General features: G+C 38.3%; 1 protein-coding gene across 2 annotated transcripts; it reads left to right on the forward strand.

Moving 5' to 3' along the window:
• The first annotated feature begins 41 nt into the window (after positions 1–41).
• CMKLR2 (chemerin chemokine-like receptor 2) lies at positions 42–25,583 on the forward strand. 2 transcript variants are annotated; one of them, XM_035536724.2, is made up of 4 exons: positions 42–203; positions 8,093–8,134; positions 11,498–11,644; positions 23,945–25,583. In XM_035536724.2, exon 4 carries the CDS (start codon positions 23,961–23,963, stop codon positions 25,011–25,013), a length of 1,053 nt encoding a protein of 350 aa, XP_035392617.1. In that variant the 5' UTR covers positions 42–203; positions 8,093–8,134; positions 11,498–11,644; positions 23,945–23,960; the 3' UTR covers positions 25,014–25,583. The 2 variants fall into 2 exon arrangements, with proteins under 2 accessions (XP_035392617.1, XP_035392615.1); XM_035536722.2 differs by lacking the exons at positions 42–203; positions 8,093–8,134 and adding an exon at positions 8,447–8,647.
• Positions 25,584–26,857: the final 1,274 nt, after the last annotated feature.

Consider the following 26,857-nt stretch of genomic DNA (forward strand, 5'->3'; position numbering starts at 1 on the left):
CCCGCTGGGGCTCCCGCCGGCCCCCGGCCCGGCCCCGTGGCGCCGCCCGTCTGAACCTCGGCCCCGGCGGGCGCCTGGCGGGGCACTCGCGATCGCACCGTGACACGACCCCGAAAAACCTTGGTGCCTCCAAAACCTGCTCCAGCAAGCTGGAGCTTCGCGGCTTTTCGCGAGCTCAAGTCGTGGTTTTCCAGTTCTGGGAGGTAGTGGCCTTGACAGGCTTTATTTTGCCAAACGTACTGGTTGTTTTGTCCTTCAAAGCACGCTGTTTCACATACTGGAGAGGTGACCGTAGGGTTTATACCTTTACCATTACAAAACAGCTTGCTTTCCGTGATGAGCCTTCTGTAGCTGGCTCTTACCACAGAGCAAAAGTCTTGGTTTGACTTTTTGATTGACCTAATGCCAGATCTGCTCTCTTTCCATACAAATGAAAAAGCTTTTGTTTTCCTCAGGAATGGGATTACGAATGCGACCATAGCTCACGTTATCTTTTGTTTTCAGTTGTAGGCATTCAGTGTTTTATCTAATCTCCTGTGGGAAAGCAGCTATTGCACATTTCTCTCATTATGCTGAAGAAGCAGGATTTTTTTGAGCAATCTGGGCAGATGCAAAGATTATCACCACTTATGTGTGAAGACAGGTGCAGATGCAGGCTTGGATTGTGCAATGGGGGGGGGGAAGAAGTTGACTTCACCATAATAAGGAATATTTAAACAGAGGTTGCTGTAAAAAAGGGCTGCTGTTGTGTGATTATGAAACCATAGCTTAGAAGTGTCCACCCACGCTGAACGAGTAATTGAACACAAAAAGTCACAAATGGAAGAACAGCAGGAGAAGGCTTTTCTTTAGGAGGGAAACTACCTTAACTGCTGTTGAATTATTTTGATATGTGAATGGATATAGAGATATTTTCATTGCCAACAAAGAAGCTAGCGCAGAATTTAAGTTGCCTGGTGATATTTTGTTGCCTGGTTTAATATAGAACTTGGCAAAGCTCAAACTGATTAAAAAGGTGGGGGATACAACATTGAGGTACGTATAGCATACTGTTTATGCCTCTTAAGGCTGACAGGATCCGTTAATCATTATTTACTCATTCTAGCTACATTTATTTTGTTGGGCATAACTGAATAAGACGATTAGTTGAGGCATCTTGAAAGACATAAGACTGTGATACAAACATATGTGGGGAGAATCAGTCACTTCAGTAACATGGAAATAATTTTTGATTTCAGTGATGAACAAGTGAAAGCCTAGTTTTAGATAGAATCCTGTGGGTAGGAGTGGAGATTTGTAAAAAGCAGTCATAAAATCTTGCAGATGCAGTGTTTCTGTGGAGAAGATTTGCATATGTGAAAGCTCAGGCACATGCCCAAATTACTTCGTGTCTGCAGAGTTGCCTTGTTTGAAGGTGTGTACTCCTGCTGTGGCAAAGACACTTTGAAACATGTTATCTCAGGCTAAAATAGTTTACCTTTGTGATGGGTTTGCAGCAAGCTTTGTGAGTTAATGTGGATCACTAACCAGCCCTTCATAACTTGTTGAAACAAAGTAAGCTCAGATACCTGTCAGAGGTTTCAGTGTAGCTCAAGTTCTGACAAAGAGAAGGTTGTAGAGTCCATCCCACAGTGCCGTGTATCTTGCCCTTGGAATGTTCCTGTATATTTTTTGCAAGGATAGACTGGAATATTCTATTTGATTGACCAAAGATACCTGACATCGCAAGCCTAAATTCTGCCATTTCTTGCCTTCCAACTCTTTTTGTATTTATCGACTTGAGGTTGCAATCTGATTTAAGCCCAGGTAAGGTATTGAGAGAGATCCCTCTATTCTCCTCTTAACTATAGGAACAGCTAACCTCCTCCTCACATACGTGCATGAACATTAAAGCAGGGCTGAGAAACTTCCTTTTGCCTTTTAAAAATTACACTCTTTTGATCCAAGCATCCCACTTTTTTCCCTTTCCTGGTATCATCTATCAAGTTTCCATAAACTGTCCCATACAGCTTTCAGTGCTTTGCTTTTTACTTTTGCTTTGATTTGATATGCTTTTCTGCTCCTGTTAGCCAAATGCATGTCAAGGTCATACCTCTGAGAAAAACATTAAGAAAAAGTAACTTCTGACAATCAATAGATAAACAATAGATATTTTCCTAAAAATTAGTCTCAAATTTCTTCTAGCAGTATGCTTCAGCTAGTAAAGTAAGAATATGACAAATGAAAATCAAGGTTGATAAAACTATCAGGAAGGAAACTTGCCTAGATTTTTAGTTTGTTGTATATCTGCTTTCCTTGCTGATTTTAAAAGCCTAATTTATTCTTGAATTGTTGTTTTGGTAAAACTGTTCAGAGGATCTGAGCAAAAGGTTGAATGACTCAACAGCATTTGAGGGCTGGGCTTTGAGGAATGCAGAGAGTATTTCTGCCAAATGTCCACAATTGTGGATTGCTAGACCTAGCCCAGATTGTAAAAAGTATGGCAAATTTCAAGACAGTCCAAGAACATGTATAGATTGTAGGGCACTTCAATTCTGAGTAGGCTTGGGAAAGGAGGATCTCTTCAACTCTGTAGCAGAATGAGTGTTTGATAATACATGGCATTATACTGAAACCTTTAATTACTAACAAGTGCAAAATTCTCTTAAAGTAATTTTGGTATCTTTGAAGAATCTGCTGCTGGCTACTGTTCAATATCAGATACCAGACTAAACGGAGGAGTGATCTGATATCCTGTGGTATTTTATTTCTTTTGTAATCACTTCAGTTATGTAAAACAGAATAATTCTTCTTCAGTGTAAAAAGCAAAGGTTCCATAAATTTTAAACTAACAACTTTATCAGAGTTAATGATAAGAACTTCCCAAATATCTGGGGTATTAGATTAACTCCTCATTTCTTGCACTAAAATTGCTCTGAATAACGTATTTTTGTACGTATGTACTTTAGAGAATACAGAGATCTTGATTATAATAATGCTGAGCAACATTCTGTGGTATTTGCACTCATTCCAGAGCCTATTATTGTTGCTGTTACAGCTGCTGTTGCTGCTTGTTTGCTGGCAAGTCATCCAGAAAGAACAGCTGATGAGACAACTCAAAACGTGTCACTAAACCGTGATGCTATAGAATTTATTAGAATTCAGCATTTTCAGAAAATTTCTGCATAATGGTCTGCTAATGTTCTTGATTATTATTTTTTAATTTACTTTTCAAAACCATACCCTAACACTGCTCAATTGTTTTAAATATTTCCAATAGCTTAGCTGAACATGTTTTTAGGACACTCTGTCCTAAAGCAGAAATTCAGAAGAGAATTTCTGCTAAGAAATTAAAGCAGCAGTTGAGAGGTTTGTATGCATTTCTCTGGCACTGCATGGAATTTGTTCTTTACTGGACCCAAATAACCACATTACCTAGGAGAACACGGGGAAAATGTTGTCTAGGTGTCCAGGCAGCCCCCTTGTGGAACCAAATAAAATTCACTGGAGTTAAAGTAAAGGGGAAACTTTCACCTCTGGATCCTTTTCCCATTTGTAACCTGAAAGAATGTTTGCTTTCAGAGAACGCATTGTTCATCGTAAAATGCTAAATAGTTTAGTATTGCATCCACAGTTATTTCTGCTTTCTGCTAATAATTGTTCAGCCAGTTCATCCCTCTGAAATAACTGTGCCTTTGTTTTTAGAAATGTGACACAAAGAACAGGACTAGGTCAGGAAGTAGGTTGGGGGCCACCAGTGGTGACTGATCATGAATTACAGGATATTCTTTCACCTTCAGCTTGTGCATGGAAGTATTTTTAGCTTCAGAAATAATAGTCCCTTAATGCTAAGGGACTATGTTAATGGTCCCTAAATTTTAATTTCTTGATTCTATTCTCCTTTTGTTTTATATTTATTTTCAGCAGTAACACAGTATAAAATTCCCTGATTGATATAGTCAGATCAGCCCTTGAGAACTGACAGCATTTTCAAGTATGGTTGTTCATTACCAAATTACTCTGAAATATGGAGTAATTTTGGAAAGGTACATGCTAGCGAATGCCGTGGAAAGTAGAAACGTGACTTCATTCCCCCACGCTGAAGGGAGCTATACAACTTGACAGCCTTCAGCTATGAAGGAAACAGAACAATAGGTTCTAGTATTAACCACAGCCAGATAAGGGGAGTGAAACACGCTTAGAACAGAGTTATTCTCATCTGCGTGGCAAAATGTTTTGATTGGCATGTTTGAAACCATCCTCTTTTCTAATATAGGTATGGCACAGACTTAATGCAGGTTTTATAGGAGGATCTAATGTGAGTGTCTTGAGATATTTTAAATAAGAATGGTAGATGACTAATGGTAGATGAATTCTAGCTCACCTCACCTTTTATCCCAGTAGGAACTCCAAGGCATTTTCACAAAAATACATATTAATTCCCATTATACAGGCAGGGAATAAGGTATTTCCAATAGAGGTAATTTTCTCAAAGCTTCTTGGAGTTTTATTAATTCTCTTTTTCAAGAATGTTCAGTTTTCAGACTCCCAGAAGTTGACTACTTGCCTTGCCTCCTTTGAATATTCTGAATTAAATGTTTATATCCATCAGTTTTAATGGATCTGTTCCAGTTTTAAATAGATGCAGATGAATGTAAGATGACCCTGAGTGTAAAATACCTCTGCAGCTTCTTTGTCCATAGTGTAATTTATAGGAGTCAAGGAATTGTAAATAGTATATCCTATTATGTTGAGTCAGTGGATGTTCTGCAGCCAATTTAAGATGGGGTCAAAATACATTCCCAAGATAGTTAAATGAGCATTTTTTTCCCCCACATCGGCTGCTCTAAAATATATATATATTTTTTCTGTTCCCATAATAAACCACATAAAGTACTTTCTTACATCTGAGAGCAAGCAGACTCTCAGCCTTGCTTTACCTCAGGAATAATTTGAAGAAAGATTTCTTTATCCTATTCAGGAAGAAAAGCAGGAAGTTAAATGAGGTAGAATAGAGAAGTTCTGTTTTCCTCCAAGGACAAAACTTACTTTTAGTCTAGCGATGCTGATAAGCAAAAACAGCAGCTTTTGAAAGAAACCTCTTTCTCTTATGGTTGGAAAATATAGAGATGTTTTCATGGAAAATTTTGAACATGGAGAAAGAAAAAGACCTTTTGAACAAAAAGCTTTTTTGTAGGGTTTGTGTTTCTGCAGCATTTTGCATGCTATTACTGGAACTGTAGTAATTCTTTGGATCAGAGTTTAGTATCTCTGTTTTCTGGTCCATCAATAAAAACAGAAGTCTCTTCCATGTTGTTGGATGGTCTATGTTTGTAATACTGAAGTAATTGGGGTTCAGTTTCTGGTTTGGACCCAAGCTATGCCTTTTGCCTATTTTCCCATCTTGTGGGATGTGTGATGCACAGCAAGGAAATGTTCTTACAGCAAAGTATTCAGCCAGTAGCCTCTGAGCCATGTTGTACCAAACTCTGCTTTCTCATGGCAAGGCAGTACTGGGTTCTTTTGTTCTTGAATGACAGCAGAGCTGTAGGCTTCGAAACGTTTTAAAAATTGTTCCTCTCTTCCTCAAATGATTCCAGTAGTATCTTCAGAAAATTTTCAGATATTTTTCATCTTTGCAGAAGATCTGCGATATGCCCCCAGTTATAGCTGCAATTAATAAGCTTGAAAAGACAAATAGCTACTTAAATAGCCTTTACAGAAAATGCGGCAATTCTAGTCTGTATATTCCTGTAAATTCTACTTTCAAGTTCATGCTGAGTGCTGAATTTGGTGCTCATAGTCTTCTTAAAAAATAATAATTGTGAATTAATAAGGAGTTAAAATTAATCTTTGTGCATCTTGATGCAGCTTAAGGAACTAGAATGGACAAATAAATGCTGGGTTTTTAGCTGCCTCATTGGTTGAATTGATTTCCTGTGCTTCCTTCCCTGAGCCCACTGTTAATTTATTAGAGATGATGCTAATTTTGCTTTCACTGAACACAGTAGAAGAGTTAATATGGAATTCATACACAGAACTAAGCCCTTAATTACCTAAGTGTTTTTCAGAGCTTCTAATAATTTGCTTTACCTGTATCACAAGCAGCATGCTTATTGGGATTTATCAGCTCCCTTCTCATTAGAGAGGCTGAGGGCTGGGTAGGCTGTAGAAGTAAAACTATGCGCTCTCCCTGGGGAGTGATCAAAAGAGAGGGCAAATGCAGAGCAGTAAGCAGAGCTCACATTGCTTCTCCCTTTCTCACATTCATTGCTATGGATAAATAACTTAAATACCCGAGGAGTCAAGGTCACCTGGCACCTTTCACAAAAGGCGTTTACATCCACTAAGCAGAAAAACAATCTGACAAATGTAGCTGACTATAAAAAGCAACTTTAAAAATACAAATGAATATGTGCTTAAACCACTGACCACAGCTTCTCAGAGCATCCATAGTTGATTGAGCTTGATTTGGACTTGATTTGCACCAGCTTTGCACTAGTGTTCAGGAACCATCTTCCATTTATATGCAAGGAGCTACTGTCCAGTTTAAAGCCTTTGCATCTCCATAAATCCTAAGGAATGTCAATGGTTAGACAGTATTGTAGAGGGTAAACAGCAGGCTCCACAATTCCACGTGTAGATGTTTCTTTTTGTTAAGATTTTGAGTAGTAATGCTGCAAAGCAGTGACCTTGCTTGATCACCCATGTGTGCTACGTAGGCACCCAGCCTGTTAGCATATTTTTTTCAGGGGGCTGTTTTTTATTTTGTACTGAACCTTAGCTTTGCTGTGTGTTTTTTTTTTTTTTTTGCAGGTGATGAGAACTCCTCTTCAATTTTGCTGCTTACAGTTTGTTAGTGTTTCAGAGCAGTTTTGTCACAGCTAGCAGAGCAGCTAGGAGCAACAGTCTAACTGCAGACTAGTGAGGGACTGGTACTTGTTATCCTCTCCTCCCTATGAACCTGCTTATTTTCTGCATTGTTATTCATCACGACAAACTTCAACAACTTAGCTGTGAATTGTTAAGGGATGATTGCAGAACATGAAATTTAATTTCCTTCTAGGTGAGAGTCATGTCTGTTGTGTGCATCACCAGGATATAATCCCATTAATAATACAATACCCATGCAATCCCAAATTGAGTTTTGGATTTGGGTTTTTAATCAAAAGACATGTTATATAAAAGATGGATAACTGAACCTTCAGAACTTATATTTTAAATGGAAAATAAGACTTAAGTTCTTTGGAAGAATAGGCATAGGCAACTATACTGGTGACTCAGATCTTGAGTAGATGGAGGTAGCTAAAATTCTGGTGTGGCTCAGGTTCATCTCTGCTTTGGGTTTTTTCTAACCTAGCCTGGTTTGGTTTTGGGCAGTTTTTGAGACATGTGACTCAATCCATAAAGGATATAAATCCAGGGTGCCTTAGATGCATAACAGTAAACTCTAGCTTCCTTTCTGAGCATTTGTCTCCTAAGATCTCTGAGTAACTCTGTAGTTCCTGTTAATTTATGTAAGGTGAAAAAGTGCAAGTTGATTCATTCCTACAGTAGTACTGAAGATTGTGAAATACATAGTGAAACAACTATAGTTTGCTTTGCCTTTTGTTTTGTTTCTGTAATCTCTGTAGTTCTCTCTGAAATTATTCCAAACAGCATTCCTTTGTATGGAAGGAGACAGAGCTTCGGCTAAAATGGAAAAATATTGTTGTCAAGTTGGCTACTCATAGTCATTGAATAACAGCAGCTTACCTTTAGTGCTCAATGACATATCAAAATGTTCATGTTGATGCACTCTGAAAATTCCATTAATTTCAAGTATTATCTAAGTGGCAGATATAATCTCTTATTTTATTGTCATATGAATACAAAATCTGGATAGCTATGGTCTAAAAGTTATGTAGAAAACCATTCCTATTTATTTGTAGAAAGGGAGGAAAAAGTGCAAGTATAAAAGCAAACTATGAGAAACGGTCTATTTCTAATAGTATTTTTTTCAAGGTATCATTCTTAATCATCAAAATATATGTTTTTCATTCACTTCTTTGTAAATTAGTATCTAATATTAATGATTTCGTAGAATGAAACACTTCGTTCTTTTTGTTTGCAGGAGTTGCATTGAGTGCTGCTTCTACAGATGCTTCTCAAACTTGTATGTATATACATTTTATATATATACAGCCACATATAGTAATTCATTTCTATGCTTGTGTTTTTACCAGACCAAAGTAACAGCTAAATGAGGAATTTTGCCTTTTGCACAATTGTTGAATTTCTTTCACACATTATGCGTGAAAATCTTCAGGTTTCTAACATCTGCATAGAAAAAGGATACAGACCTTCCTAAATGAGCCAAACCTCCCTTCACCAGGTAGTTTGGTTTAAATGTGTCGTTGGAGAACGTTGTCATAGTTTCTGACTATGGTACATAGTGCACAGTTAAGCCACAAGTAAACATTACAGCTTTACCAAAAGGATAGGCATGAATAGTCATTAGTTTCACAGGAAGGGAGGAAATTACTCTTTTCCTGATCCTGATTGTCAGGCAGTTAAACTCTGTCTTTCCAAAGTGGATTTTAATCGATGAGGTGTTAATTGAAAAAGTAATGACAAAGGAACAGGGAAGAATTAAACAAACAACTGCAAATAGCTGAATCCTCAAAAGGTAAGTAGTTTCTTTCTTTCTTCTCTTGTTCAGTTTAATTGAAAGTGTGAAAAACTAAATATATTTTGTTAGACTTAATTTAGAAATTCGTGGTTGATATGACTTAACTGAATTAATGCAAATTGGGTTTAGTCTGGAGTATTCTTCAGTATTCTTCAGATTATCTGCACATACTAATATGCAGCTTGATAAAACCCAGTGGTCCTACAGAGGGAAATAATTATCAGAACTATCAGACAGTTGTTTGTAATCCTGGTAAATTAAAGCTGGTTTTGTTAGTTGGTTTGTAATTTGTGCTTTAGTTTAATACTGGTAAAGTTTTTTTTCTGAAGGCCGTGTATTCTCTGCTTTTGGTTTGTTTTATAGGGTTTAACAATAAAGAATAAGAAGTATTTTTAAAACTCGTTTGCTTTTCAATAAACCTAGTTTATTCACTGCTGGGCAACCCAAAATCTGTTATTTGTATGAAAATATTCTTCCTTGTTCTTTTTTCACCAGGTATAAATTACTGTCTCTCTGCTCTGCAAGTCCTACATGCATTGTATGTTCATGAATGCATGTCCCACTTCAGAACAACACTGGCATATTGTCACACTTACCCAATGTATAGAGTTAAAACTCCCAAACCACATTAACATACCCTGTAGAAAAACACAAATGACATGGCAAAATAAAATACAATCAAGTAGAAAAATGAGAAGACACAAAAGCAAATAAGGTGCTTTTTTTTTTCATTAACTTTCTTCCAAGCTTATAACATTCAAAAATATGTAAAAAGATCACACTAGTAAAAAGATCCATGGTTAATGAGTTGCATGCAAGTATATATTAAACTATGTAATTTTGGATTCATCATTCAAGTTTTTACTATGTCTGAGCATAGAAGGAAATAAAAAGTTTTAGGGCCCAACCTTACATTTTTCAGGGACTTAAAATTCCCACTGTGACTGATCAAAACTGTAGAAGAATAAAGTGATATATTTAGCTCTGAACAGAAAACAAGCAGAACAAAATCCTTTCAGATTAAGTGAAATTTTGTCTGTAAAATTCTGTTCTTTTTTTCCTCCTAGATACATTGCATATGCTGATTATACTGTAGAAATTTGGTAATTTGCTCATCAGATCAGAAATCCCTTTCAATTTAAAACAAAAAAAATCTAGGTAGAACACACTGGCAGAAAGATCTCTTTGAAATGTAGTGACCTGCTGTTTGGGGTGGGGTGGATGGGATACAAACTCTTTTACAAAGAAAACTTGTCTCCACAAAATTTCTTCTGGATCCTTAGCAGCTCTGATTTTATTTTTGCCACAGTGGTATGAAGGGTGAAGGAAATTGCTATCTTCCCTTGCTTCAGAAGAATGAAGGAGTTGACCTATCATCCCAGTACCTTTATAGAGCAGTTCCAATGTGCTTTACTTTATGGAGAAGGAAACAGCCCCTTAGAGACAATTCCTCACCACCCAAAAACTGCTAGAATCCATTGCACTCTCCAGAGTGCTCCCTGCACTGAGAAGGTGAAGAGTAATTGGCATGTATGTAATTCTACTTTGCTTGCTGAGGTTTTTCTTTTAGTGCAGATCATATGTGGGCATTTCTACCCCGTAATTTTCGCTTTTGTCTTACTGAAATAGTGCTGAACGAGCCCTTGAATTAACTGCCTTACATTAACTGCATTTGGCAAAGTACCTAGAGACAGACTCATGTGCCATTACAAGCAAAATTCTCTGCACATCTGCAGTTAAACAGTGCCTACGTTTACCCTATCCCAATATTTACCAGAGAGAGAGAGAGAACTGCTATTAAACTGCTATTAGTTTTTATCAGCAAAGTTTCACCTATCTTTTACCTAGAAAAAAGAGGAAATCTTTAAACAGAAAGAAATAGACAAGTTAGGTGCCATACCACGAGGTCCTCAAGTCGTTCTGTGCTCTTTCTTCAAGCAATCCTGTAGTCTGCCTCCTGTGTTACATATTCACAGACATCATGTCCCCCTGTTGTCATTTCGTCCTGGTCCAGGGACACTTGTGTCCCACTATAGCATAATCTCCATCCTCCTTTCATTCATACTTTTTCCCTTCACATACAAGCTATCAGTATTTTAAGTTATATTGGCGGGACAGGAAGAGCTGGAATGGAGTAAAGACAAAACAGGGTAGTTTTGCTGGAAGGAGTGAATGGTATGATGAGCGTAGTACCATCAGAGTCAGGTGAAGCTATGGTATGTACATACTAGTCGAATAATATTCACATTTTACTTACTGAGAAACTAAGGTTCATGGAGATCATGAGGCCTGACCACAAACACTCAGTAGGCTCTTGACAGAACTGGGATTCAAGCCAAGTCTCCTAAAATGCAGTTCAAATGTCTGACCACAGAGTTGCACTGACTGATGGGCAAGGGGGCTACGACTGGTGGTTTGAGAAGCTCACTTCTCTCTTACGTCCAAAAGGAGATGAAGCTACTAATCATAAATACATAAATGAACGTATCTCACCATGTAGTTACAAAGCGATGCTTTTGGTGTAGCTTTTTAAGCATCTTTCTGCTCATTCAACATTATTTTCTATAAACCAGAGTTGTCAGAAACAGAGAAATACTGTTCAGCTTCTTCTCTGCATAACAAAAAGCAGCCTGCGACTGTAAGGTCCATTTCCATTCATCAGCCACCGCATCTGTTGCTTGCTTGGACACTGGCCAAAATGATTCATTTACGTCTAACATTTATTTTGGTGAAATAGTGGGATTATACAGAAGGGCAATATTTCAAAACTGGGTTTAGGAAACCAAGGGAAGTTGGAAACAACTTCCTCACAGCTGAAAACAAACACGTCATTATATCATTCTGCAGCTTTATTAGAAGGAAGGCAGTAGCCAAGTGAAGCAGCTGGAATCACACTGAAGTCACTCTGAACTCTACAGATCACTTCATTCTTCCTTCTGCTACAGAGCACACATCTCTGAATTACAGTGTGCTTTCTTCTGAAGAATAAAGAAGGTAGGTTGATCTTTCTGTTAATGTTTTAAATCTTTCTCTCACTTCGTTCTGAATAATGTGTGACAAAACAACAAAACAAATTCTGTAAGGTAGTGTAGCATATGCTGGCTAAAAGAACTTCTTAAAATGAAGAATGTGATTCTCATTTGTTTCAAAGGTTATTTTGAACGAACCCTGCGGCAAGAAACAATATGAAAGTATGTGTGAATTTAACTTTTAATAACTTTTGGATGTGTTTAAACAAAATTCAAGAAGCCTTTTATCCTGCCAGAGAATGCCAGCTGACCTTGGCTGAAATATCTTCCCCTCACCCTGTTGGTTTTAATTCGTTTGCTCTGCTTAGTGGTAGTATGTCTCCTACAGCTATCACAAATTGCAGTATTATTTAAAATAAGTACATTGGTTCTGATCTGAACAGTTTCTAGAACAGAAACTGGAAATCATTTCAATTTCAAGTAAAAAATTAATTATCAATCAACAAATCTTTAATTATGAACAGTCTAATAAAATCATTCTGAATAATTAGTCATGTAGAATTAAAAAAGGTTTCTATGATTGAGATGTAAGGTGTGTGTGTTTCCCGTAACCATCATGAAATAAGTAGAAGGTTGTGGATCTAGCTGTCACTGAGTCCATAGAACGGTGTTTTCTAGGAAACAAATTGTTTTGAAACTTCATTTATCGCAGTGTAATGAGATAGGGCTGGATTCTGCCTCGTATTCAGACTTAGTGATAACCATATCATTGTCCCCTGTAGCCTTTATAAATGCAATCTTGCAAAATGAAGCAATATCCCAGAATTATGTTTGTAGATTTACAGAAGATGTATACATTCTCTAAGAATTAAAACTTGTTCCAGCTGAATAAAATTGTATTATTGAATAATTTTACATTTAGATTTAAAAGTTTGTGATCTGTTCTTAGATACTACTTTTTTATGAATAACTTTGCTATTCCAAACAGTAAGGAACTAGTTTTGCAGAAGATTACAATCTGATGATTGCTTTTGTTATCAGCTTGTTTATTCATTTTGTCTCAGGAATGTGCCAACAGTTCAGCTGTCTCTCTCACTGTGGTGGCTGGTTGTCAGGCTAATTTTCACTCATTATTTCTGATAATGGCTTGATTTGCGTTCTTTCAGTCCGAAACTACTAGTTTCATAACAGTGCAGGGCTCTGTTTTGATGGCTTTGCAAAAGAGAACTGAGTGGGAGGAACAGTTCTCATGGCACTGTACCAGAAGAAACTGCTGAGGCTGGGGTGAGCAGTGACCAAGAGACATTTGCTTTTAGAAGGGAAGATACTATCATGCACAGAACAACTCTCCAAGACTCACTGCTACTTTTACTATACGCTTGAAGTTCCTGAGACAAAAAGAAAAATTGTGTCCTCACAGAATATGCTCTTTGTATCTTCAGTATGTTCCAGAGGTTGTGGGCTTGGAGGCAGGACCAAAAAGCTTTGTGTGAGCCCATGGCTGCTCTCTTCCAGAGAGAATATTTTTGCTGGCTTGTTGCAGGTCTTTTTCACCTGGCCCACCATTTTACTGTACTACAATTCTTTAAAGGAAATCAGCAGGCCTGCTTCAGATATGATACTTTTTCATTAGCGGGCTTAAAGGCAAGCTAACAAAATGCATCACTAAAAGTCAGGTTTCATTTCAAGGGTATCTGCAAGGGCCAGCACTCCAGAATTCTCTAGTCCTTGACAGAAACCTTAGTTCCCAAATAGTATGCAGCCTTCTCCTACCTCTGCTTACCAGCCAAGATTCAGTGTCCTTCTGTCTGTTTTATCCATCTCTTTCCTACTCCTTCCCCAGATGTGATCACTCAGTACATCAGCATGACTACTAGGTCTTTCCTCAAAGTTATTTGTCAAAACCATTATTCTTCCCTCAGCTCCCAGTATTTACCACTGTTGTTATTTTTCTGGCATCTCTTTATAAAAATCCAGGTCATTTTAGAGATGACTTAAACACACACACAGAAAATTAGTCATTCCTTCTCTTCTGTGGGATTCTTCTCTGTTTGTTTCTTTGGTCAAAGTAGCATTTCATCAGTTATCAGTGGAAGAGAAGAAAAGACTAGTATATTAATTTTTATATTTGTCTAACCTTAAAGCTATTGAGAGTTGTTGTAGATGCAATTTTAACATATTCACTGCTATAGACCATCTAGTACCTAGCTTTACTTGTACAAGAATGGAAGCCAAACCAATTAGGTTTCCCATGGTGGGCCCCAAAGTTTCATCATCTGCTAACTTCTTTTGGCTTAATTTTTTTTTTGTTTGGTTGTTTTTTTTCCCTTTTGGCAGGTCAGCCAGTCAAAGGTGCATAGAAAACTTCTGGACACCACTTACAGAGAAAGGAGGCATCACTGGGGGTTTCTTGAAGGTCTATATGTGGGGGAGAAAAACATGCACAATCTAATGGGAAGTGAATTAATATTTTTAATTTCACTTTTGGAATTCATGATTAAATCACAGAATGGTTATCTGGGAGACAGGGGGCAATGTATTCCTGTCTCCATTAACCTCGTTTGTCTTCCCCCATATTTTCCTTCCTTTCTTCCTTTCTTCCTTTCTTCCTTTCTTCCTTTCTTCCTTTCTTCCTTTCTTCCTTTCTTCCTTTCTTCCTTTCTTCCTTTCTTCCTTTCTTCCTTTCTTCCTTTCTTCCTTTCTTCCTTTCTTCCTTTCTTCCTTTCTTCCTTTCTTCCTTTCTTCCTTTCTTCCTTTCTTCCTTTCTTCCTTTCTTCCTTTCTTCCTTTCTTCCTTTCTTCCTTTCTTCCTTTCTTCCTTTCTTCCTTTCTTCCTTTCTTCCTTTCTTCCTTTCTTCCTTTCTTCCTTTCTTCCTTTCTTCCTTTCTTCCTTTCTTCCTTTCTTCCTTTCTTCCTTTCTTCCTTTCTTCCTTTCTTCCTTTCTTCCTTTCTTCCTTTCTTCCTTTCTTCCTTTCTTCCTTTCTTCCTTTCTTCCTTTCTTCCTTTCTTCCTTTCTTCCTTTCTTCCTTTCTTCCTTTCTTCCTTTCTTCCTTTCTTCCTTTCTTCCTTTCTTCCTTTCTTCCTTTCTTCCTTTCTTCCTTTCTTCCTTTCTTCCTTTCTTCCTTTCTTCCTTTCTTCCTTTCTTCCTTTCTTCCTTTCTTCCTTTCTTCCTTTCTTCCTTTCTTCCTTTCTTCCTTTCTTCCTTTCTTCCTTTCTTCCTTTCTTCCTTTCTTCCTTTCTTCCTTTCTTCCTTTCTTCCTTTCTTCCTTTCTTCCTTTCTTCCTTTCTTCCTTTCTTCCTTTCTTCCTTTCTTCCTTTCTTCCTTTCTTCCTTTCTTCCTTTCTTCCTTTCTTCCTTTCTTCCTTTCTTCCTTTCTTCCTTTCTTCCTTTCTTCCTTTCTTCCTTTCTTCCTTTCTTCCTTTCTTCCTTTCTTCCTTTCTTCCTTTCTTCCTTTCTTCCTTTCTTCCTTTCTTCCTTTCTTCCTTTCTTCCTTTCTTCCTTTCTTCCTTTCTTCCTTTCTTCCTTTCTTCCTTTCTTCCTTTCTTCCTTTCTTCCTTTCTTCCTTTCTTCCTTTCTTCCTTTCTTCCTTTCTTCCTTTCTTCCTTTCTTCCTTTCTTCCTTTCTTCCTTTCTTCCTTTCTTCCTTTCTTCCTTTCTTCCTTTCTTCCTTTCTTCCTTTCTTCCTTTCTTCCTTTCTTCCTTTCTTCCTTTCTTCCTTTCTTCCTTTCTTCCTTTCTTCCTTTCTTCCTTTCTTCCTTTCTTCCTTTCTTCCTTTCTTCCTTTCTTCCTTTCTTCCTTTCTTCCTTTCCTTTCTTCCTTTCTTCCTTTCTTCCTTTCTTCCTTTCTTCCTTTCTTCCTTTCTTCCTTTCTTCCTTTCTTCCTTTCTTCCTTTCTTCCTTTCTTCCTTTCTTCCTTTCTTCCTTTCTTCCTTTCTTCCTTTCTTCCTTTCTTCCTTTCTTCCTTTCTTCCTTTCTTCCTTTCTTCCTTTCTTCCTTTCTTCCTTTCTTCCTTTCTTCCTTTCTTCCTTTCTTCCTTTCTTCCTTTCTTCCTTTCTTCCTTTCTTCCTTTCTTCCTTTCTTCCTTTCTTCCTTTCTTCCTTTCTTCCTTTCTTCCTTTCTTCCTTTCCCGAATATCTTTCTCCTGACTTCTCCTATCTTACTTTCTGACACTTCTCAGAGAATATATTTCAAGAGTGATAAGACAAAAGTATGAAGAACCAGCACCTTTTCTCTTTATCCACAAAAGATATTTGCCTCTTCATTGTTCTGGCCAGGCCATTCTGCCTCAAACTCTACGTTTGAATTTACTGTTTGGCTTTGGGCAAGATGCTTCTGTTCCTTTCCCTGTTATTCTTGTGGGTGTTTATTCTCATGTAATTATAAACAAGGCAGGAATTCTCTCTCATTATGTGCTTACTGTGCCTAGACCCAGTGAAGCTTTGATCTCAAAGGCTAGGGCCTTTGGGTATTTTCCCAACATGAAATACTTGCCTCTTTCAGCAAGTATGAGCCTGGCACAGCAAGTTTTGTTCACTTTTGAAGCCACCTAGGTGAGAGAGAAGAAGATGGTGAGTAGTAAGCCCTGAAGTATCAATGTAATACCATTTTCTGCATTCCCATTTCGTCTTTCTGGTGATCTTCTTTTAAACAGATCAGATCATTCTAGTGAGACATTTCAGAAATATTAAGAACTGTTGTCCATTTAAGAAAACTGAGTGGCATGTTGGTGTCCTAAATTCTTACTGGAGGGTGTTGTACCATATCTGGTGGCATCAAATTCAACATGACATAGAAGTGATTTGAAAAGGTAATATGGGAAGCCTGTAAAACCAGTATTTCCAAGCTCCTAAGTCATAGGCATCGTCTGTTCTTATCACTGCTAGGGAGTGTTCCCTGTGCCATATTTGGGACACATAAAAATCCAGTCCTCCTGAAATTGTTTTGATATGATTTTTCCAGTTTTGCAAGAATAGTGGCCATGCTTATTTTAGACTTGAGCTTGAAGTCAGTAAAAGAATTATATGAATATTAGAGGTACATTGATACAGATATAGACAGCCCTTAATCTCCTGGACACAGTGATTCTAGTATATTAACTGTGAGGGCAAAATAAAGTATGTTATCTCATCAGCTGTGTTACTAATTTTTCCTGGGAGTAGCTCTTAATTCTTCTTGTTAAAAGGACTATAAGTATAGTAGATTGTAAGTTGTTTTTATGTTATTTGATAGAGGTTTTGTATCTTGCTGGAGAAGGTTATTTTCATTTTTCTGAAGAGACCTGTTGTCACCCTTCAGTAACTTCAGAATGGCTGTTGTCTAACGTACATTTAATTGGCCTTAATCAGTCTGCTGAGACAACAGTTCATAGTCTGAACTTTTCACTTTATTCTCTGTTCTCATTTGCTATTTCCTGTTAGGAGGGAACTGTGATTAATGCATTTGTTTGCTGAAGGAATTCAACCATTTAAAAAACATGCTCAGAATTGCATGATTATATAATGATCATAGGAAAGCTAATCAAAATCTTCTTCTGTTCCAAACATATGCAACAGTTGCAAAGTAAAAGTTGCATATAACCTTTACATAAAAAACATAAAAAGTCATACTCGATTAGAAATGCAAGCATTTATTACCTTAGAAATCCAGTCACTGTGAAGCTGAGGCACCTCAAAAAAATTAAAGTGGGTGTCTCCGTTACTCTACATATGTAACTATTGTGGTGGCTTATAGCTAAAGAAAATACTGATGGCATTTGGAGAGGAACAGGATACATACAAAACTTCTCTGGAACAATATCTCATTGGTGTGCACATGCCACATACTGAGGGCACAGCCAATACAGTATCTGGTAGCCCACAAGCCCACAGTCCCTGCTGGGCTTGGTCATCTGGGATGTGCTGAGTGGCTCTGAGCTATATCATGGATTTGCAGAGTCAAATTAATGCATATGAGAGACAAATGGCAGAGATCCAGGTTCCTTTCCAGCAAAGAAAACAAGAAAGCCAACCAGAATCTGCAAGCGCTGCCCAGGTAGGTGCTGGCTCCCACCAGCACAGGGCAGGGCCTTCCTTCAGGAGGATGAAGGTTTCCCAGAGGTGAAGCTGTGGTTTCTCTACTTCATCATGAGTGAGGGAACAGTGTTATGTTTAACAAAGGAGGATTGGACTGTGGTTCAGGAACTAGGCAGGGATTCTAGGTTTAGCACCTGGTTTGATCAGATACTTCCTGTAGGTCATTCTCAACCTCGTTTGTCTGTAAACCAGACCAATGATACTTCCATGTGAGTACAGTTTCACTACAGCCTGCGAATGCTTAGGTGTTATGACTGGTTATGTAAATACTTAGTCAGTGCTGACATATAGGATATAAGACCATATTTTAAATCTCAAGGGGCGCTGTTTCTGTAAACTTCTGTTTTTACTTTGTAATTTGTTATGGTCACGTCATGGACTTGCAGAGATTACAGCAAACCCTTACGCTCAAAAGGTTACTAAGAGAGATGTACTTTTAGCTGTATTAACAGAAAAAAAATGAGAGTAGGAGACAGTGCCAACTACATGGTTACCAGGTTCCCCCCCCCTCCAGTGCATATCCCCAAGGACATCAGAGTTTCTATGTTTTCTTTGGGGATGGAAAATCTTGGTGCTTGGGATCTGCATGAAATAAATCACTTTTTACCAAATGCAGTTGCTCATTCTAGGCATTTATGAGTTACCTGATTGTGGAAATTGTAAGCTGCTCAATTGCAGCAGTTGTCGGGGTGATTTTTATATTCAGGCCAGACCTACAGTAGATATTTTTCCTATTACAGCAGCATGATTTAGATATGAAGTTGGGTTTTCCATTTGTTGTTTAACATTTCTGTGGCAGCAAAAATCCTGGTCTGAAATCATTGCTTTACCGGGATTAACTGTGTCTGCTCTATGAGAGTTTGTTAATCCTGCTCTAACACCCACTTTGTCTGTGTAAAATGTTATGAGGCTATTATCTGGTCTGGTGACTTCAATACCACAGATGAAGTGGTGTGTTTTGACTAATAAGGTCATGTTTAGCCTTGCTCAAAGACAGTTTCTTCTGGCATACACTTTAGGAGATATCTGGCTAGCACATTGCATATGCATTTCTAGCACTGCTTCACTGAGAGACATAACGGTGAGTGATGGTTATTTGCATTCTTGTCTTGTCTGCTAGAACAAATACATCTATATTGTGTCTTGAAAAGGTTTCAAATCCCATATCATATCTATCATGATCCATTGTAGTTGTTGAATTCAGAACAGCTTACAAAGTCATTTTGTTACCATATGCGTACTGACCATTAGAACAATTGAGCATTTCTGTGGAAGTGAAACATGCACACAAGCCTTGATTCTGTTTCTTTCTTTTTTTTTTTTTTTTTTTGTAAACTAGATTAAAATGCCAGTTTCCTAGTAGTTTTGTCTGCAGGGTTAGCTTTAGGCTTAATTGTAGCATAGCTATGATTTAATTTAGTAGTATGGGTGTACCAGGCGCTTCTTGCTGTAAGAATGGGGGCGAACGGTCATCTTGGTTTTGTGCCTTTGAGAGAGAAATACATACATAGGACCCTGACAGTTTGTAATCTCATCAGTATTCCCTGTGAGTTTTAGGATCTTATGTGTTTGTAGAATACTTTCCAGAAATACGTATATACTTCTAACAAGCTTGCTCAGCCATCTGTGTTTTGAACTTCACAGATAAACATGAAATTCACCCAGTAGTTTATGTTTTTGAAGCTACATACATTCAAAATTTAGCACCTCAAAAGTCCCACGGTTTTTCTTCTGAGGGCTCTCAAATGAACTTGATACCCAGATGAACTTTCTGAGACACAGCATGACGAGCAGGCTTTGGGTGACCTTTTGAAAAGCTAGTTGTTCTCCAACATCTGACTTGTGCAAATGGCAAATGTTGAAGTGAGTCAATCAAATAAGCTTTCCTTTAGCCATAGATCATACATGTGGAATGTGATATGCTCAGAATTATTCATGAAGATGTTAAAAGGAGGGATTGTACATTATATGCCCTCTCTGAAACTAACTGTTGAGACAGCCAACTCCATGTTCCATAATTTTCATATTAATTAGGGTCCACCATTGTGACCTGTGAAATCAGTTTAGCTGCCCAAAGGCTCCAAGCACTGTTCATCACACTGAACAAATAGATTTAGAGACTGCCATTCAAACATTTGTGTTAATTTTTAACTAACACAGACAACAAATAAGTTCTTCCCTTGGACCGCTCTGTAAATGTCTAAAATAATAAGGGCCAAATGTGAGGTAGAGGCTGCATGGGCTGCAGCCCAAACATGTGCCATAACCCTAACTTGCATGGTGCCCAGAGAACTTTGAACCCCCAGGAAGACTTTACATTGAGTGAGGTGAAAGGAAATTGCAAATGTTTTGTTTGTCTTCTCCTATTTTAGACTGAAGACCCATTCTAATTTCATTCCAAAGCCATTCCACTGACCTCAAGGCTGAGGCACAGAGAGGTCAAAAGACTTCCCCTGGTCAAACAGGATGCATGTGGCATAGCCAGGAATAGAGTCCATAGATAGCCCTGGTCCCATGTCATAACTGCAAGGCCATTCTTACTGTGACAAAAGCTGTTCTGTTATAAGCAGTTTCAGTCATTTGTCTGAGTTGTCTTTATGGCTCAACTTTCTAAAATACTATAATTGTTGCAGAGAAAAACTCCAGGTACTTGCAATTAAAAAGCTGTGAATCTGTCAATTGAGATCTGATTCTGCATTCCCACACTGAAATGCAGAGAAAGGCATTGTACGTGGTAAAATCTCTTCCCAGAAGTATGGTGACCTTATATTTTAGATATATTTATTAATAATATGTGTTTCTTTAGGCCGTTCTGTCCTAGGATCTGAAAAGCACTAGCACTGAGCGCCAGCCTGTGATATTCATAGAATGGGTTGGGTTGGAAGGGACCTTAAAGATCACCCAGTTCCACTCCCCCTGCCATGGGCAGGGACGCCACCAGGGCCTCATCCAACCTGGCCTTGAACACTTCCAGGGGTGGGGCAGGGATATTTCTTACATATTCTTATGAAGTCATTTAGTAATTAATTTCAATTTTGCCGTAGAGGACAGGAAATGAAACCTCCTGGTCAAACATTCTGAAACCTATTTACTTAAACAACTGTATTCATAATTAAGCAACTGAGTCAAGGCAACTGAGGCTCAGTTTTCAGAGCTGGTTGTGACCTCAGCAAACAGGAAAAGACTCCAGTCAAAGGACAACTGCTAAGCATACATTTTACACAGACTGTGTATTTAAAAAGAAGACAGGATGAAGTCTAAACTTGGTTATATTCATACAAATGCAGTACAACACTGTTCTGTAACCTGTAGCTGCCCCCAAATCCTACTGCCAGGCCTCTGACCACACTTTCCTGTTTATTGAAAAATATTTTCCTACCTTGGCCCCTTTTTACAGCCCTGGACCATCAGGGACTGAGACAGTGAACTGCATCATCTCCCTTACACTTTCTAGCAGTAGGCCTGAAAGCCAAATGGAAACCATTTGCAAAAAGTCTGTTTTCTCTGCTGGACATCAGTTTGCAGACAGGTTCATCAAAGTGTCTTCCCAGCCTGGAAATTAGGCCATTTGTCAAAGAACATGCAGAAAATAAGAAACAAAATAAGGAATGTAATTAAATTTCTTCACTTTCAAGATCTGGACTTGAATTGCAAGACAATTGTGCTTCTAAATGTTTATTAATAAATAAGCTCGTATTTGGGACTATGTGTAATACAAAGAAATGGCCCCGTTAAATGATGGCTAACAGCCCAGAAGAAAAGAAATCCGTGTCCTTGCTGCAGTAAACCAACATAGCTCCACTGAATATCCCCTATGGCATATCTTTTTCAGACCAGCACCTAACGTGATGAATCTTGTTGTAGGAGTACTTTGTGTATGTGTTAAATGTAGAAGTTTCTGGACTTTGCAAGTGTAATTGGCAATTTTTGCCAAGCCTTAGCCATAAAGCCTAGTCTCAGTATCTGTACCTCGGGAGCAATGTTATCCAATGTTTTCTTTCTCCTGCTATACATCATCTTTGGAAATTCTAAATATTAAAGGAACGTTGTTGGGCGGTAGGCAAACAATTGTTATTGTCATTATTGTTAGCACTTAGGGGGGAAATAAAAGTTTTGGGGTTACACATGTGGAGGAAATGCTTGAATCCTAGTATTGTTGCACTGTGCTAGCTACTGAGAAACTTAGAAGCAGACCTGACTAGTGACTAGGATACAGGATGCTAATCAGCAAGAGACTGAAAAATTGCATTGATTTATTTAGTTGAATAAATTCAGTTTGAAGGCATAATTCTGTATGCAGGCAAAGACCCTTAAAAATTGGATTATTAATCTCAGTGTCCTCTGAAGCTATCCAAATACAGTGTTGTTCCAGATGTTAATGGTACTGCTTCTTGTTTATACTATTTCTCAGAAGTTATGCTGTTTGAAAAAAATTACTCAGGAGGGTGGTACCAGTATTTGATGCAGAATCTATCCCCATCGGGCAAGTAATTACATAAATGCAGGCCAGTAAACTTCATTTTATCAGGACAGCAAACCAAATAACATTCCTCAAGCCTGATGTAAATTGCAAAGGGCAAATGTTATCATAGCCTCTTGATAGAACAGACTGTATTGACTTTTATTACATTTTTTTTTAAAGAGATATAAAATTACACAATTTTTGTATTTATTTTTAACCTTGTTCCTTTCATTTACAAATAAGAAATTTAATCCTACCAATGCATGTGCACATATGTAGCTTATGTGAGTAAACCTTTCAAAGTAAGCAAACTACTTTTTTGGAGGAAGGTTATATACATGAATACAAACTTGCAGATGTGCTTCTGCAGGCAGCACACTCCCAACATCCTGCTCCTGTTGTCCTCTAGCATACTAAAATTAATGGAATTACAAGAATGCAGAGCTGGGTTCCAAAAGTGCAGGCTGAATCTCCATTTCGGAACTGAGCTAGTGCTGAGAAATGTACCACTGAGCTTATCCATCGTACGGCCAATAGGTTGGTCATATCCTGCTCTCAGCACAGCTGAGTCCAGTCAAACAACATAGCTTTAAATGAAAACAGAATTTAGCAGAATATTTCTTTTGAGTACGGCAGATACTTCTGTCAGACTGTGGTCATCTGTGCTATTCTTTATCTATGCTGTAGAATGAGTACAGAACTTCTAAGTGCTTTTTCCTGTTCAACCATTGTTTGATGTTTTCCTGTCTTTTTTTTTTTTCTCTCTTCTTGATTTTACTGGTGGTTTGTATTTTCCTTTTTACCACTCTTTGCCCTCCTACACTCTTCTGCTTTGGTTTTAGAGGAAAATTCCTATTTGAAAAATTGTGTTGTACTTGTAAGTTCCAGAAGCTTTGCAACAGAAGAAAACAGAGACTGTCTGTCTTTGTCCTAAATAAATCAATAAAATACACAAACTAAACACCACAACACATTTCCAGCTATAGCTCTTACAGGGTGTGTTATTCTAAGAAACTTTTCTTTCATCATAATGGAAGAGTACCACAGTTGTATGCATTGCCCTTAAATGCATTCCTTATGTTTCCTTCTCTACATCCTTTGCTATATTATAACTGGGCTGTGTCCCAAATAAGTCATCCTGAAGTCAGCAACACTGCTAGGTGACAAGAACAGCACCCAGCCTTAGGGAATCTAATACCTTGAGTGGGGCTGAGAATCGTCGCTCCTTAATACAAAGACAGATACATGATAGACAGGAATGAAACTATGAACTTTCAGTTGCTGGAGAAAACGGCGTCTATATTTTGTTAACTATTATTTTAGCTGTGTGGGGATGGACATCAATTTGAAAAAAACATTTTCTTTCTGGCATTTTTTCGCCTATATAGTTTCCTGGTGCTTCTCTGATTTCTGGCAAAGATACTGTCCATAAAACTTGTTTCAAACAGGATCAGAGAAGTAAAATACCAAACCCAACTAGAAAAGTATACAAATCACACTTTCAGTGAAACTTTGCAGCTGGTCTCACAGAAATCTGCCAGTGATATTGTGGTCAGCACCCTCTTAAGAAATGAATGCAAGGAAAACAGTTCCTGAAGACTTCAAGTGATACTTGTCTTGATTTGAGTATTTTTTTGAAATGTCTGCAGCCAGAATATTCCACAAGCTTTGTACTAGCAGTTGACAGCTAAGGAGTGATAAGTATGTGAAACTGAACTCAAAGGAATTGCAGGTTATTATTTACAATGCAATAGGACAGTTCTCCTTTGATTGTTCTATTTCTTTTCTTTTCCAGAAAGCAGCTGTGCAACATGACATTTGAAGATTTTGAGAACTACTCTTATTTCTATGACCTACCTGAAGAAGAAGAATCACCCCAGTCCACCCTCAGCATTGCCCATATGATTTCCCTTTCCTTTTACAGTGTGGCATTTCTTTTGGGAGTCCCAGGTAATGCCATTGTCATCTGGTTTATGGGCTTCAAGTGGGATAAATCGGTCTCTACACTCTGGTTCCTCAATCTGGCCATTGCAGATTTCATTTTTGTTCTCTTTTTGCCCCTTTATATCACGTACGTAGCAATGGGCTTCCACTGGCCTTTTGGGAAGTGGCTGTGTAAAATGAACTCATTCATTGCACTACTTAATATGTTTGCCAGTGTTTTCTTCCTGACGTTCATCAGCCTTGACCGCTACATCCGCCTAGTCCACCCAGTTTTTTCCTACAAGTATCGGACTGTAAGGAACACCCTCATTCTCAGTGGGATCATTTGGATATCAGCTGCAGTTATTGGTGGCCCTGCCTTATACTTTAGGGACACAGCTACAGTTCTCAACAATGTCACCATTTGCTACAACAACTTCCACGTGCATGATAGAGAACTCGTTATGCTGAGACATCACATTCTAATTTGGGTGAGGCTTGCATTTGGTTACCTCTTTCCTCTAGTGACCATGGTCATTTGCTACTCATTGCTGATCGTTAAAGTGAAGAAGAGAACTGTATTGACTTCGAGCAGGCTTTTCTGGACCATTATTGCTGTAGTTGTAGCTTTCTTTCTTTGCTGGACACCATATCACATATTCAGCATTGTGGAGCTTTCTGCTCACCATGATGAAAACTTGCATGACTTATTGCAGGATGGCATTCCCCTCTCCACTGGCCTTGCTTTCATCAATAGTTGCCTCAATCCAATCCTCTACGTTCTCATCAGCAAGAAGTTCCAGGCCCAGGTCAAGACAACAGTCTCTGAGGTGCTAAAATTGGCACTGTGGGAGGTGAGCCGCTCAGGAACTGTCAGCGAGCAGCTGTGGAGCTCAGACAACACCCATGCACCTGTGCACTATTGCGAAACTGCTCAGTGACAGCTTGTCACCATCCGTCTCTAAAATAGCTGACAGATTTGGAGGTGTAGTTGACTTCACATCTGCCAGTCAGATGTGCATCTTTGCAAATACAGTTTTATATAAACAGCTGGCTTAACTGTGCTTGCTGCTTTCCTTTAAATGTTTTTAAAGGACACATCATTTGGGTGTGGTGTGGTTGCAATGTGGACACCCTGAACTGAAAGTTGTCAGCATAAGTGGAATTGCTTTAACTGGGTTTTTGATGAGGAATATTGTTGTAATCCTGTTGTTTTGGGGTTCTGTAGCTTATTGATATTAAAATAACACAAAAAAAATTCCCCTCATCCTCACTGATAACACTTTTGATCTAGGCATCCTCCTCCAAGAGGTCATGCCATACATCAGTGGCTTGTGAGTGTTCCGATTATCTAGTATTGTTTAAAGTAGGAATCACCTGGCTACACGCCAGCCCAGCGAAGTTGCCGATAGTTCCACTGTGCAATCAGAGAAGTGTCCCAGGATGGAGAAGACTAACTTGCTGCCTTCTCTTGTCAAGAGAAACATGAAAATAAAATGTGTTGTCCCATTGTTCTTTGTCTTATACTCCAAGTTACACAAGGAGGCTGCGGTTTCTGGTCCCTTAGTCTTGTGCTCTTAATACCGGTTGGGTACAAAATACTGAGTAACTGTTTCATATAGGATTTTGGCTCACTTGAACTGTGCAGTTAGTAGAAATGGTTCCCAAAGAATTTGGGATGTCCCTATCACATGTTCTTTTTCTATGTTTAAGCTTTCAGGTTTAGAGAGGTTTACAATTATTAGTTGCTCTCTACTGGTCTTGCAAACAGAGTTTAAGAAGTTGTATAACATTTTGTCTTAATGCTAATCTTCTAAAAAAAAAAATCAGTGAATTGAATTCAGTGACGTTAAGTGAATTCAACAATATTATTTTACAAGTCTGTAATCTGTCCACTCCCGTAAGAAAGAGGCAGCAGTCCCAGTTGTATTATATTCTGTTCCAACCTGTTGCCTGCTGTAGAATCACACATGCACCAATGCAAATATACATGCTGAGTGAACCAATTTGTGAGGCAATACCACTTAACTAAGAAGCTGTACATAGGATAAAACTCTGCTAAAAGTAAAAGCATAAAGCTTTAGGTAAATGCAAACTAGTTTTTCCTTGTTCCTGACCTAAGTATCTAGAGTAAAACTGCCTTTCAGATCATCTACATGCCAACACACATAAGTAGCATTCATACTTTAAATGAGGTCTTATATGTGAATGTATTTTATACAAAAGCATATGTATGTGCATGGATGAGCACATCCAGAATTGGTAGCTGTACAAACAGAAACTGTCTGATTGTGGTCTGTAACTGTTTCTTTGGGCTCTGGTCTGAATTTGGGAGAATGAGGCAGGATCAGTGGAATTTCAATGTGTTTAACTTGGGGATGGAAAGTTGGTAAGCAGCATTCTTCCCTGTGAGTCATTTGCTGCCTGGTACATAGTGACTCATCATAATGTTTTGGTACCATGCAGCTGAATGTGCCTACATCAACTGTTTGCAGTTTTTCTTCACATATTCCCTGACATCTTTCTAAGAGCGATGTGTTAACACTCCTTTCCTGACTGTACTCCAAGTGGAGTAATAAAATGGTTGTTTCCAAAGAGCGTGTTCATTACTTTTCTCAGCAGCGATTTGCAGTGACTGTCCACTCTTAGAACCACACCTTCCTAACAGTTTTAGATGAAAGCAAACCCTGACCTTTTCTACTGAAGGAATTAAGGTTTATTTCAATTTTCTTCTTGCATGTCAGCCACATGAGCACAGATACCAAGATATACAGAGAAAAGCTTG

The sequence above is a fragment of the Cygnus atratus genome, chromosome 6, assembly GCF_013377495.2.
Source record: "Cygnus atratus isolate AKBS03 ecotype Queensland, Australia chromosome 6, CAtr_DNAZoo_HiC_assembly, whole genome shotgun sequence".
Lineage (NCBI taxonomy): Eukaryota > Metazoa > Chordata > Aves > Anseriformes > Anatidae > Cygnus > Cygnus atratus.